The sequence below is a fragment of the Cebus imitator genome, unplaced genomic scaffold (assembly GCF_001604975.1).
Source record: "Cebus imitator isolate Cc_AM_T3 unplaced genomic scaffold, Cebus_imitator-1.0 Scaffold295, whole genome shotgun sequence".
Lineage (NCBI taxonomy): Eukaryota > Metazoa > Chordata > Mammalia > Primates > Cebidae > Cebus > Cebus imitator.
In genome coordinates this window covers 1,931,047-1,945,273 of record NW_016107610.1, presented here as the reverse complement: position 1 = coordinate 1,945,273, position 14,227 = coordinate 1,931,047, and the positions used below count along the sequence as shown (strand labels likewise).

The window sequence follows — 14,227 nt, the reverse complement described above, 5'->3', positions numbered from 1 at the left end:
AAAAAAAAAAAAAAAAAGAAAAAAGAAAAAAAACAAACCAAACAAAAAACCAGGTAGCTGGGCACCATAGAAAGGGAGGTCCAAGATCCTCTAGGTGGCTCGGAGTTCCAGCAGCACCCCATGGCCTAGGTTTTGAATTACCAGTCTGTGAGTGAGTCTAGAGCTTGATGGCGCTCTCACGCTGAGCCTGGATTCGTGCCGTGGTGCAGCCAGGGGCTTAGCCCACCTTCCCACACCCATCTCATTTCTCCTAACTGTCATATTTGGCTTGGACCCCACCACATTGTCACAGCCTTCAGGAACTGCAGAGCCATAACGACACAGTGGCTGACACTTTGACAAATTACTAAAAGCTCAGCTAATAGAACTAAAGCACTTGCTCTAAGAAAGTCGTTTTATCTATATTTAAGCCCGATATATCCTTGGATAACTCAACTGACAAAAGTACAAATCCATCGAAGGATGGCAGATGAACTGACAGAATCTATAGATAAAAGAAAGCAGGTCAGCTTGATTCACCGCTGCTGTCAGAACATCCTGGAAAGAGTCCAGGCAATTCCAGCGCAGAAGCACAGAGGAGAGGAGTGGTAATTACAACTGTGCATCACCACGTCTCCCAAAAGGAAAAAAATAAAGGCACCTTTCAGATGTTCCCTCATCAAACTCAAGGTGCCCACCTACTATGTGCCAGGCACCAGCACACCTCCTTACTGCTCACCAGCTCCTGGGATGTGCTTTCATCCTATTCTCATCCCGCTTGCTTGGATAGAGCAGTTCCTTCGTCTCTGAAGTAGAGGGAGGTAACACACGACCCTCCCGACATGTGTCAGGAAACTCTCCCCTACCAACTAGGAGAAGCCTGCTCCAACCCAACAAGCCAGGAACTGGTGTGCAAAGAACTGGGCACCGGCCCCAGCCAACCAAGCCTCCCCAGCAGCGTGAACCTGGGACAGGTCATTGCCTCTCCTTAGACCTCAGCTATAAAATGAGGACTTCCCGGGTCCCTTCCTGAGGAGGGGGAAGTGCTGTGGCAACTGGATGGGACAGCAAAAGGATCCCAGGGTCAAGCCAGTTGCCAAGGTGCAGAAAAAGGGCACAAAGCAGTCCCTTAGAGAACATGGGCTGAAGTGCCCTGATCTCCTGAAGAGATCGGGAGGCACCAGCAGACTCTCATGCCTTCCCTGGGAGATCTTCCCTGGAGGCTTCCCCATGCCTTCTGTTTGTGGAGTGCAGGGAGAAGCCTATACCCAGGCCCATTCTATTGCCCAGCCCCTAACTCCTCTGCTTCCTATGGAATAGGAAGGCTGATCTAGAGGCAGAAGTCAGAACAGACTGTAGGTGGGGGAGGAGGCGGCTACCGCAAGGGTCCAGGAGAGACTGACAGGACAAGAGTTAGGGTCCTAAAACTGCAGGCACAAGGGGTGATACTTCAAAGGCAGAGTCACCTGACAAACTTAAAGAGGAAGGGCTCTGTGTTTTGCTTTATGAGCCCAAACGAATGGCGAATAAAAATGGAGAGGTGGTTTAGAGGACAATGGAATTCAGCTTTAGATACACTGAATTCCAGGAGGCAGCAGATAACCCATGTAAAAAATGTACAGCAGGACGAAGACAGAAAGACCGTAAACCAGCAGGTCTATCTTTTTTAAAGACTTGGTGATACTTCTGCTGATATCCCGTCTTAATTCTATTCCCAGGATAATGTGGCAAAAATCATGGGAGAGAGAGTAACACACATATATATTTTTTTCAAGAAATAGTTTAAAATTAATTAATAAAATTCAACTCCTACGCCTAATAACAGCGAAACCTGACTAGACAGAATACCCAATGCTGGCAAGGGTGCAATAACACTCACACAGGCTAGAAGAACGAACCCTTCAGGAAAACAACTTGGCAGTATGCATCGAAAGCCATAAAGTGTTAATATCTGGCCCTATATATTACTTCTAGGAATCTAGCCTAAGGACTACTCAAAAGAAAGCAATGGTGTGTGATGAACAACTGAGGATATTTGGTACATGAAGATGCTCATTATCTATAATAGCAAAACATTGGAAGTCACTTAAATATCCAACCACAGGGGAAAAATTAAGAGCCTTATAGGCCGTTGGTGGAATTATTATACAGGCATTAAAAAGTTACGCAGACAGTGGTAACAGAGAAATCTTTTTCTACCCCATTTACCATAAGTTTAAATGAAAAAAGAACAGAATATGTGATTATACAGATATTACAACAACTTCTGTGTTAAGATGGCAGGATTCTGAGTACATCTTGGATGAAGAATAAGCAACTGAGAGTGTTAAAATCAGCTGGGGGGTGGGGTGGTACCTTGGCTCCGTCCACACTGATGATCCGATAGCTGTTCCTTGTGACATCATAGAAGTAGGAAACAGTGACTGCCTGCTTGCTCGCAGGCATCCAGTTCTTCTTGGTGTTGGGGTCGATCTGGAAGACATGCGCTCGGGTGGTGAAGATGGGCTGTTCTCTGCAATAGGAGAGTGGGCGTGTGAGTTGAGAGAACATGACTTAATGTATAATTTATGATTTCTAGGCCACCTACTGCCCCAAAAGATTTTAAATAGCTTACAGGGAAAGATACATATGCATGAAGTCAATTAAAATAAGAAAAGCAAAGAGGAAAAAAAAAAAGACACCAGTGAGTAGTTTTTGCAACCCACACTCCACTTGGCTGTTATCCCCCTGAGACTGCAGGGCAATTGGTGTAATGAACAATTTGCTTAAAAGGCAACTTCTTGTTCAGTGTTTCTGAATCCCTGTCAAGTGTCCTATACTTTTTCTGACATCCTGTTGTCATTTTTAGGATTTTTGGAACCACTTCATTTTTTAGAATTTTACAACAAATTTATTTTGGGGGATTCTACAACAATTTTAGGATTTTACAATCCACTTGCAGCTTAATGTTATATTTCTATTAAATTTGCTCAAATGTGCAGCAATTTATGAATGTTATAATTTTTTTTTCTTTTCTTTTTGGATATGGAGTCTCGCTGTGTCGCCCAGGCTTAAGTGCAGTGGCACAATCTCAGCTCACTGCAATCTCTGCCTCGCAGGTTCAAGCTATTCTGCCTCAGCCTCCTGAGTAGCTAGGATTACAGGTACACGCTGCTGTGCCCAGCTAATTTTTGTATTATTGTAGAGATGGGGGTTTCACCATGTTGGCCAGGCTTGTCTCGAACTCCTGACCTTGTGATCCGCCTGCCTCAGCCTCCCAAAATGCCGGGATTGTAGGCGTGAGCCACCATGCCTAGCTTTTTTTAATTTAAAGAGACAGTGTCTCACTGCTGCCCAGGCTGGGCACAGTGGCATAATCAAAGCTCACTGTGATTTCCGAGGCTCAAGCAGTTCTCCTGCCTCAGCCTCCTAAGTAGCTAGGACTACAGACACGTGACACCACACTTAGCGAATTTTGCGGGGCGGTGGTAGGTAGAGACAGGCTCTATGTTGCCCAGGCTAGTCTTGAACTCCTGATCTCAAGTGATTCTCCCACCTTGGCCTCTCAAAGTGCTGGGATTATAGGCATGAGCCACTGTAACCAGTCATATGATAGAATTATTTTGTATCTCTGTATCTCTTCAGTCTACTTCTAGAACCATTCAACAACCTGACAAACATTTAAGTTTTGTCTCCAACTCATAAACCTTTAGAGTTTTATGTAGAATTCATCAAATGCATCTCTTGTGCTAGTCTCACCTCCATATTGTTGCTTTTTCACTCCATATGCCTGAAGCACTTTATGTCATTAACCAAATTTGCATATTACCTATATTTTTCTGTTGAGTGGGGAATTAGATTTTGACAATAAGCATTTAGAAATAAGGCAGATGAATAAAAATTGTGATAGATTTCACTGCATTTCATATTTTAAGCCATCAGCTTCACAAAGTAATGCAATGACACAGACATCACAAATATATTTATTTTTGAAGAAAGTATCTTTACACAAACTGGCTCAAAAATCCTTTAAGTGTTCAAAAATAAGATCCAAATAGAAAAAAGCCAACAACATGTAAAAAATAGTCCCATTGTTTATAAAATGCTACCAATTTAATAAGTACTTATTAGAGACACATAATTAAGTCAAAAGGTAACTTCAACAATTTGTTAAATCCTTACAACGTCAAAAGAGATGACATAAAAGAGACACAGACAAGAAGATACAAATTCAAAGGGAAAAGAGAATTTTAAGTGTTCTGCTCTCTAGATGGAATGTTTTAGGCAAAGCAGTCTTTGAATCCAGCCGGATTGCAGAATACTCATTAAAAAGAGAAAAAGAAATAAAAATTTACTAATAAAAAAATAAATAAATAATAAAAAGAAAGCTCTTTTTTTTCTTTTTTAAAGACTGCTCTTAAGAGAGAAACTTTTCCTACAAAACCACTTTGCCATTTAAACCTCATGTAAGGGCTACCGAGTAACACCAGCAGCATCGACCATCAACCACAGTTTTGAAGAAATGCAGCAACCTTCTTTATGCCTGTTACTCCACGGGCATGCTATTAATGCTACTTCAATGCGGCTGTTCACAGAGGCCAGCATTCTAGAACACAAGCTAGCAGCATTCCTTGCTCCCTGAAACTTCCCTTCTAGGTCCCCTGGAGCAGGACAAGTGCCTCTGGGTCTGTGGATTACTAGGGCATTTTTATTCCCTCAACAGAGACCAAGTTCATCCACACACTAGATGCCAAAACGACACACTTCCAGCGGCTGGGTGACAGCTGTTAGAAACAAAAGGAAGATTCTCACTGTAATTTCCCACATCTGTTGTCAAAGGAGGCCAGCCGACGGGGAGCGTGTGCGTATCAATGCAAGCCCTCAGATCCCATCCACGTGATACAATCCAGTCCGCCGTCTGGATCACCCAGCTGTGCCACTCGGCCCAGCACCATATTTTGCTAATCATCTAAGTACAACGCCACAAAGGAAAACACTTCCTCACATAGTATTCTCCTGCATATTTGAGAGGAAAGACCGATTTAAAGGGCAGTAACTACAGAACAATTTTTGAAGAATCAAATTGTGCTATAATCTGCCTCATTGTCAGAGCACTGAATGGGCTGGGCTGGGGCCCACAGGTTAGAAGAGAAGAGCCTTCCTGGGAAGTGACCCAGACTTTCAGATCTTCCCTCCTGTTCCCTACACCAGAAAAGAGGGATTGGGTCTGGGTTTGGCATCCTTAGACCAATGTTTCCTAAATCTCTCTGACAGAAATTATCTGGTACACTTACTAAAAATACACATTCCCAGGCCCCATCCAACACCCCCCGCCCACCGCCTTGAACCTGGCTCTCCAAGGAAGGGCCCAGGGGGCTCCATTTTTAAGAACTCCAGGTGATTTTTATTTTCAAGGAAGCTGGGGACACATTCACATTAGATATAATCAGATGATCTAAAAAAAATAAAGAAGTGGCCCCTAGAGCCAGCATCTCTACTGCAGAACGACACAGGTGCCCGAATGACACAGGAAGACTCCAGAAAGTTCTCCCACAGCTGTGCAGGGGGCTGGAGGTGGGGCAACAGAGGGACCAAGAATAGGATCTCTGTATGCAAAGGATGGGGACAGGGGGCGAAGGGAGGCAGAGCTGTTTTGGTCGGGAAGGAGGGTGGAGATGAGAGCGGCCTTCCACAAGCACTCTGTCCCTGAGGCCTACAGGAGAGGGAGGAAGTGAGGAAAGCAAAGCGGACAGGCGGAGGGGAAGGCACAGCGAGCCGAGAAGATGGCAGAGCTTCCTGACCAGGCACAGGCAAAGCAACCAGCTGTCTGCTCGGCATAACCCAGGTCAAAGTGAGCAGAGAAGAGGGGCTCCATCTCCAAATCTACCTGCTCAGCTCTGTGGATGGACTGAAGTCATGGTGGGCTGCCCTCGGAACTCCGAGTAGAAGCACAAGGATGTTGGGAGAACACGGTGGCTCAGCTGGCCACAGTCTTGGTCACCACGGTCAGGCCCTCTGCAGGGCAAGTGGCTGATCCAGTTAGGGGGAGGGACAGAGACCTGGGAGGGGTGCTCTCTGAGCGGTCCTGCCAGCTCCATTCTGAGGTGGTCACCGTGGCAGGAAGCTATGGTCCTCCTGAGGCCAAAGACCCACATTCCTCATCCCTGAGCCCCCAGGCAAACAGGAGGACTGCACAGCCAGTCTGGCAGGAAACCACCCCCAGCTCTGGGATTGCCACATGAAATCTGGGGGCACTGGGAAGTTCCATGGTATTCTTTTACAATCCGAAAGGTCTAAGGATATTTCAAGAAAAGGCAAAAAAGAAAGGCAAAGAGAAGAAAAGCTCGTAGCTGACCTTTACTAAGTACTTACCATTCTGCTAGGCTGGGTCTCCACTTTAAAATCCCGACAATCCTACGGGGAAGGGGCTGAACAGGCGGGGAAACAGGAACTCAGGCCAGGTAACCTGACTTGGGTCATGCAGTACATGATAGGTCTCAGACTTGATGTCATTTCTAAGTGACACGGAAATCCTCCCTCTTAACCATTATGCTATTCTACCTTCCTACAATAGCTGTCTGTAGTAGGCAGCTTCAAATGTATTTTTTAGTAAAGACGAGGTTTCACCGTGTTAGCTAGGATGGTCTCGATCTCCTGACTTCACGATCCACCCTCCTTGGTCTCCCAAAGTGCTGTGATTACAGGCATAAGCCACTGCGCCTACCCTGGACAACAAATCTTAACACCATTATGGGCAAAATTCAAGTACAAACGTCACCACAAAATTCAGAAAAACAGACCCTGACTTTGAAAGAATATTTTGCCTCATCTGAGAAAGCAAGAGAGCTAGAAGTAGGACATAGAAGTCATTTCTTCCAGTGTGCAAATCAATATAAATAGAAAGATTTAAGAGAATCAGAACTTTCCAACCTGCATTTTCTTCCCAGCAGGGAAAAGCTGAAGACAGTGTATCAGAGGACAGAAACTACCTTCATATCCAAATTTATTCTCCTTTCTTTGATGTTCAATGTTCAGAGGGTAAATTTCAAATATACTCCCATTCCTTCTTCAGTGCTTTAAATAGAAAGCAGATGTTTCCGGATAGCAAAACGCTTCTCTAGACAGACAATATAACCTACTGTTCCCTCCATAGTCTCTTTAGAGCTGAATAAACACCAATTGCTGTTCATTGAACACATTCTGGAACCTGACAGTAATTGTTCCCAAGAATAATTAGATGCTCTGTGCAACATATGTATGTTTGGAATATGAAAACCACTCGGCAAAGAGGCCACTCCTGCTTTGAACAATTTCTGGCTCCGTGTAAAATAATTCTGCTAAGAATTGGCATGACTACTTTTTGCAAAGAAAAAAGAGAGAAATGATGTTTTAACTTATCATAATTCTTCACGTGCAATGCTTAGCGCCACACTTTTTCTGACATAAACCTACAAAATCCTACTATTCTTATGTTTCCTACTTCAATTTGATTTGAATTAAAACAAACCCTTCGGACATTATTTTACAGTATTACAACTCTTACAAGGTACCCTAATTAGTTTATCTGTCTTGAGACTTAAACCCCTCCAAACACCATCCACTCAACACCAACCGACAGGTCCTCCTCTAGTACAGATGGGTCATGCTCTCCCTGGCCAGTTGCAAAGGCTTCCCTGGCTCTGTCCCCAAAAGACCAGCTCCCAGTGCTCTGCATGCATCACAGGCCAACCCCTGACCACCTGGCCCTGCCCTCTCACCAGAAGGGCTTCTGCTGCTTTCCTTCTCGCACTCCGACTCATCTGCACTTCCGCACATCCCAGTCAATGCAGTGCCCATCGCTGGGCCCAAAGCATCCTTCTCTGACTGCTGGAAGAATTCCTATTAGTCCTTCAGGTACTATCACAGCATCTTGTGAAGTCTGATTTGTGCTCTGAGGATACAGGCCCTTGACTGGTCACCCATCACAAGAGACAGGAAGCATGGTCTCATCTGGCCCCTGGCCCACACTCCAGGTGGTCAACAGACTACGCCAGCCGCCAAGGCCCAATCCTCAGAACCCAGGACAGCGAACTGAAGGAAAAAAGATATGCAGACAGAAACTTTTTCTTGCATATCCTCCCATGCAAAGAATCTAACTTAAAAACATTGGAGTTCTACTTTTATACAAAATCGACATAGTAATGTTACTGTTATTTGCAGATAATACAACTGCACATCAAGAACACCCAAGAAAATCAACTGAAAAAGTGAACATAACTAAAATTCAGTAAGGTGGCTAGGTATAAAATTACTAATAAATGAAATCAGTAACCTTCCTAAATACACAAACAACCAGATAGAAAACATAACAGATTATATGGCCGGGCAAGGTGGTTCATGCCTGTAATCCCAGCACTTTGGGAAGCCAAGGTGAGCAAATCACTTGACATCAGGAGTTCAAGACCAGCTTGGCCAACATGGCAAAACCACGTCTCTACTAAAAATACAAAAATTAGCTGGGCATGGTGGTGGGCTACCTGTAATCCCAGCTATCTGGTAGGCTTAGGAGAATCTCTTGAACCAGGGAGGTGGCAGTTGCAGGGAACTGAGATTATGCCACTGCACTTCAGCCTGGGTGACACAGTGAGACTCCATCTCAAAATGTAAAAAAAATAATAATCAATTGCCTAAAATCCCATTTACAGTAGCAACCGAAAGGATACAACTTCTTGAATCTATTTAGGAAGCATGCAAGATCTATGTTTAAAAAATAAAAGTAAGCCAGGTACAACGGTGCGCCCCTGTAGTCCCAGCCACTGAGGAGGCTGAGGGTATGGCTTGAGACCAGCCTCTAGTATACTATGATTGGGCCTGTGAATTTCCAATGCTTTCCAGCCTGGGCAATACAGCAAGACCCATTTTTTTTTTAAAAACCCAAATAAATAAACACAGTAAGAACAAAAACTTCTGAGGCACACACAAGAAAACTTTAATAAGACGTATTCTTAAATGGGAAAGCTAACACAAAGCTGTCAATTATCCCTAAATGTATCAATCTAACATAATAAAAATATCAGGATTATTTTTAGAACTAGACAGGGTTATTCATATGAAAAACTATGTGAGGACAGCCAAAATATTCTGAAAATGAAGAGCAATGAGGAGCAATACCATCTCAGATATTGAAATATATTATAAAGTTACAGCAACCAAGGCAGAAGGTCTTTGCAAATAAGTAGATAAACAATGGAAGAGCACAGAGTCCAGAAACAGAAGCCCAGGGAATTAAGTATACGACACAGGCAGTGGAAACACTAGAAATCGCTCCAGAAATCCTGTAACAACAATGCGCAGCTACCTAGAAGAGCCCGCACCTGCCAGACCTTAGCCAGAATTGTCTCCCTGCCTGGTCTGAGGCCTTTCAAGGAGGTCACAGCTGCCCCATCCTATTATTTCCTTCCTGCCCCCAAACTGCCCAATTAACAAACCTGATAAATTAGTGATCCGATAGAAGAAATACTTGTCACAAATCCTCCTAGTGCTCTGACTAGGGATTCCCTTTTTGGGTCACATTTACACCAGGGAATGGATGAGGCAAGTGCCCCTGACAGGCATTATTAATGACACTGCCTTATTTCCCAGAGTGTCTGACAATTTTTAAGGAGCTCTGAACACACAGTCTCCTAGTGGTCCTCCTGAGATGTGGTTTGACTAAGTTCTGGGGCTGGCTAACAGGCTGAGGGCTGCCCGGAGGGGCCATCAGATCCATTCCCATGTGCTTTGGAAAAGGGTCCCAATTCTCCAAAAGGGCTGGATGGGCCCACGGTAGTGGGCGAGGACCTGGACAGCCAGGAGGGAGAAGGCAGAGTTGTGAAGGGAAGCTGAGACAGAAAGTAAATATGGGCATGGGGGTGGGAAGAGGGAGGTATGGCTTCTCTGAGGATGTGGAATAGGTAAACATTATGGGGGGATGAGCGAATGGGAAGTCTAGGACAGGGACAGAAGAGAAAATAAAACTCACTAGCAACATAGCAATGCCATCCCGTGTTCAAACAGCACCCCTGGACCCCTGCACAGAAACCCCTCTCCCACCTCCACCCATAGATCTCCCTCCGCTTCAGCCCAGAGCCCAGCAAATCTGCTAGGTTTAGCAGGTGAGGGAGGATACAGCTATTCAGGCACCAGTGGTGCACTCAGAGACCAGCAAGGGCGACTGTGTGGCACGGGAAGCAGGTGGCAGGAGACGAGGCCTCAGGGCAGAGGCCAACGCCAGATGACCATGGAGCCTGAGTACCAGCTAAGGAAATCAGTCTTTATCATGGGGCCAGCATCGCCCTAATGTGCTCTGTGGAGCTATTTTCTCTTCCAAATACATTCCAAAAGATATATATGTAGGAAAAACATTAAATGCATTTGGATCTTCTCATAATTATGTTCTATCACCTTTAAGAAGTGTTCTCAGGCCAGGCGTGGTGGCTCATGTCTGTAATCCCAGCACTTTGGGAGGCCAAGGCAGGCAGATCACGAGGTCAGAAGTTTGAGACCAGCCTGTCCAATATGGTGAAACCCCGTCTCTACTAAAAAACACAAAAATTTGCTGGGTGTGGCGGCGCACACCTGTAGTCCCAGCTACCCAGGAGGTTGAGGCAGGAGAATCGCTTGAACCTGGGAAGTAGAGGTTGCAGTGAGCCGACATCATGCCACTGCACTCCAGCCTAGACAACAGAGTGAGACTTCATCTCAAAAGAAAAAAAAAAAAAAAAAAAAAAAAAAAAAGGAAAGAAATGTTCTCAAGCCAACAGTGCCAGGAAATAGCTTGGGGGCCGCAGGAAACACAGGTGTCTGCCACGTGAGGCACAACACAGGTGTGCTCCTGCACTGACAAACCGGCCACCACCTGGACGGTTACCTTCTATCCCCAGGCTGTTGTCTACAGAAGGAATCTCGTCTCAGGATTTCAACATATACTTGTGATTTTATTCTGTAGATGGCATATTTAACATCTATACTATAAAAATTCATCCCACCTGAATCTACTGTGAACAAAGGAAGTTTTAAACAAAAGCAGAGTTTGGTTCACAAATGAACCCCACAAGCCAAGAACTGGAAAATAGCCAAGTGATTTCTAACAAAAAACAGGTGGTGAGATGCCCAAGTCAAAAGGATTAATGATTTCTGAGACAGCTTAATTCAAGAGAGCACAAAATCTTGCTGAAGGAACAGTCTGTGTTCTTCCTTTTGCTGTAACACATCTGTGCACAAAGATTTTCATATTGCACTGTAATGAAACAAACGATGGAAGACGTCCTGCTGTACCTGATATGAGCGTATGACTTGGAAACATTATTCTTAATGTTGACTAGATACGGTTTTTTTAAAGGACTGGAAAAATAATGTTCTCAATTTTAAATGCCAAGGGCTTTTGTACAATAAAAATGAAGTTAGATGTCTACTTATATACCTTATTCTTAATAAGCTGAAAATAATTTTGTTTTATTGTGACAAAGCATGCACATACAAATGTGAATGATCTCTCATCAATTAATTCATCTGTGAGACCATATCTTGCTGTCCGCTTCACCTAGGAGTCTGTTAGGTTTCATGATCGGTTGATTCCCCACTAGTATTCAAAATAGGTAAATTGTTCCATAGTAAAATAAATGTAGGAAAAGCTGAGCTAAAGAGTAGCACAGTCAGGACTACAATTTAGAGGGATCACTGTGGCAGCTGTACTGAAGATGGGCCGACGGGGGAAGAGACTGGAAGCTATTACCGAGGCACTTCGCGGTCACCCAGGCACCTGGAGATGAGGGCCCGGCCTACAGTGGTAGGGACGGAAGGGAGGGAGCAGCTTTCTGAGATTTCAAAACGGCGTCGGGACAATTTCTGGTTTTCAGTCCAGCATGTAAAGACCTGGGAAGTCACCACTCCATTTTAACAAGTAAAAAGCCAAACAAGGCTGGGCACAGTGGCTCATGCCATGTAATCCCAGTACTTTGGGAGGCTGAGGCAGGCAGATGGCTTGAGCCCAGGAGTTCGAGACCAGCCTGCACAATGTTATAAAGCCCAATCTCTACTAGAAATAGAAAAATTAGCTGGGGGCTGGGCGTGGTGGCTCATGCCCTATAATCCCACAAGGTGGGCAGATAGTTGAGGCCAGGAGTTTAAGACCAGGCAGGCCAACATGGCAAACCCCGTCTCTACTAAAAATACAAAAATTAGCCAGGCATGGTGGCCTGTACCTGTAATCTCAGCTACTCAGGAGGCTGAGGTCGGGGGACTGCTTGGGCCTGGGAGGGGGAGACTGCAGTGAGCAGAGATCAAGCCAGTGCACTCCAACCTGGGCAACAGAGTGAGATTCTGTCTCAAAAAAAAAAGAAAAAAGAAAAACCACCAAACACAGAAAAATTAACACCTCTTCTTCACTCTATCACAGAAGTGAGGTCACAGGGCAAACCACGGCCCCCCAAATTGGACGAGATGGGTATAGAGAATCACAACTTACCAGAGCAGAAAGCCATAAGCACAGACCTCTGTGGGAACGAGTGCCAAGGCAGGAAAACCTGAACTATCACTGGGGAATTGCTCAAGCCTCAGTGTGGGCAGGTATCAGAGTTGAAAACTCCAGAGGGACCCAATCCTAGGGGGGCCTGCCCACTGTCTTGACTTCTACTTCCGGGAGCTTTACCAGGTTCTCCCAGTGAGCATCGGAGAAAAATCCCCTCGTGCTCCAGGCAGGAGGCGGGGAATGCAGCCATTTTAAAATACACCAGAGCACCTGTTCTTTCTGACAAGGCCTGCCCTCAGGAGAAACTAATTTACCAGGGCCCAATCAGCTGGGTTACTATCAGCGCCAACTAAGCTGGAGAAAGGGAAATACCCAACTCCAGCCCCCTTTAACCATCCTGTCCTACCTAAGTGGAGGGAAAATATTTGAGAAGTAATGGTGACGTTCACAGTCCAGGGGCACAGGCTCACCTCAAGACTGAGACATAGTCAGAAGGCTATAGAATGCTTCCCCTCCCTGACACCTTCCCACCACATTACCAAAGACCTATTTACTGCAGTTCCCTTCACCCAGGACAGCATGTCTACTTTTGACCAAACACTTACAAGGCACACTGAAAGTAAAAAAATAAAATAAAATAGTTTGAAGAGACTAAACAAATATGGGAACTGGAGTCATATGTGGCAGGCATGTTAGAATTATCGGACCAGGAATTTTTTTAAATTATGATTAATATGCTAAGGGCTTTGATGGAAAATGTAGACAGCATGCAAGAACAGATGGATAATGTAAGGAGATGGAAATTCTAAGAAAAAATCAAACAGAAATGCTACAGATTAGAAACACTGTAACAGAAATGAAGAGTGCCTTTGATGCATTCAATAGTAGACAGGGCTGAGGAAAGAATCTGTCAGCCTTAAAGGCAGCCTTAAACTGCCTTTGGAAGGCTCAGAGATTGGAAGTTCTGAAACTTTCAAAACTGAAAAAGAGAAAAGACTTAAAAAAAAAAAAACCAGAATAGCCAAGAACTGTTAGAAAACTGTAAAAGGTATAACATAGGCATAATAAAAATATTAGAAGAGGGAAAGAAAAACCAGAAGCAACATTTGAAGCAATAATGACTGAGAATTTCCCCCAAATTAACATCAGACACCAAACCACAGATCCAGGAAGCTCAGAGAACACCAAGCAGGATAAATGCCAAGAAAAACTACACCTAGGCATATCACATTCAAACTTCAGAAAATAAAAATAAATTTAAAATCTTGAAAAAAGTCAGAGGAAAGAAACGCTTTACCTACAAAGGAACAAAGCATGACATCTAACTTCTCAGAAACCATGCAAATCAAAGAATGGAGTAAAATATGTAAAGTGTTAAGAGAAAAAAGCACCCACCAACCTAGAACTTTGTACCCTGAGAAATTATTGTTTGAAACTGAAGGAGAAATAAAGACTCCCAGATATACAAAAATTGATGGAGTTTGTTGCTAATAGACTTGCCTTACAAGAAATGTTAAGTGTTTCAGAAAGAAGGAAAATGATAGGACAGAAACTTGAATCTACATAAAGAAAGAGCATCAGAGAATGAATAAGTGAAGATAGCATAAAAACTCTGTTATTCTTAATTGATCTAAAAGACAACAGTATGATCAAAATAATAACATATTTGGCCGGGCGCGGTGGCTCAAGCCTGTAATCCCAGCACTTTGGGAGGCCGAGGCGGGTGGATCACGAGGTCAAGAGATCGAGACCATCCTGGTCAACATGGTGAAACCCCGTCTC

The 14,227-nt window shown here is 44.3% G+C and overlaps 1 protein-coding gene across 4 annotated transcripts in view; it reads right to left on the bottom strand.

The window, feature by feature from the left end:
- Positions 1-14,227, bottom strand: part of HOMER2 (homer scaffold protein 2) — a 98,246-nt gene that overhangs the window by 41,293 nt on the left and 42,726 nt on the right. For all 4 annotated transcript variants that reach the window (XM_017502266.2, XM_017502267.2, XM_037729136.1 and 1 more), the window contains exon 2: positions 2,335-2,491. In XM_017502266.2, coding sequence (XP_017357755.1) covers positions 2,335-2,491 — 157 coding nt within the window. The remainder of the gene's footprint in view (positions 1-2,334; positions 2,492-14,227) is intronic.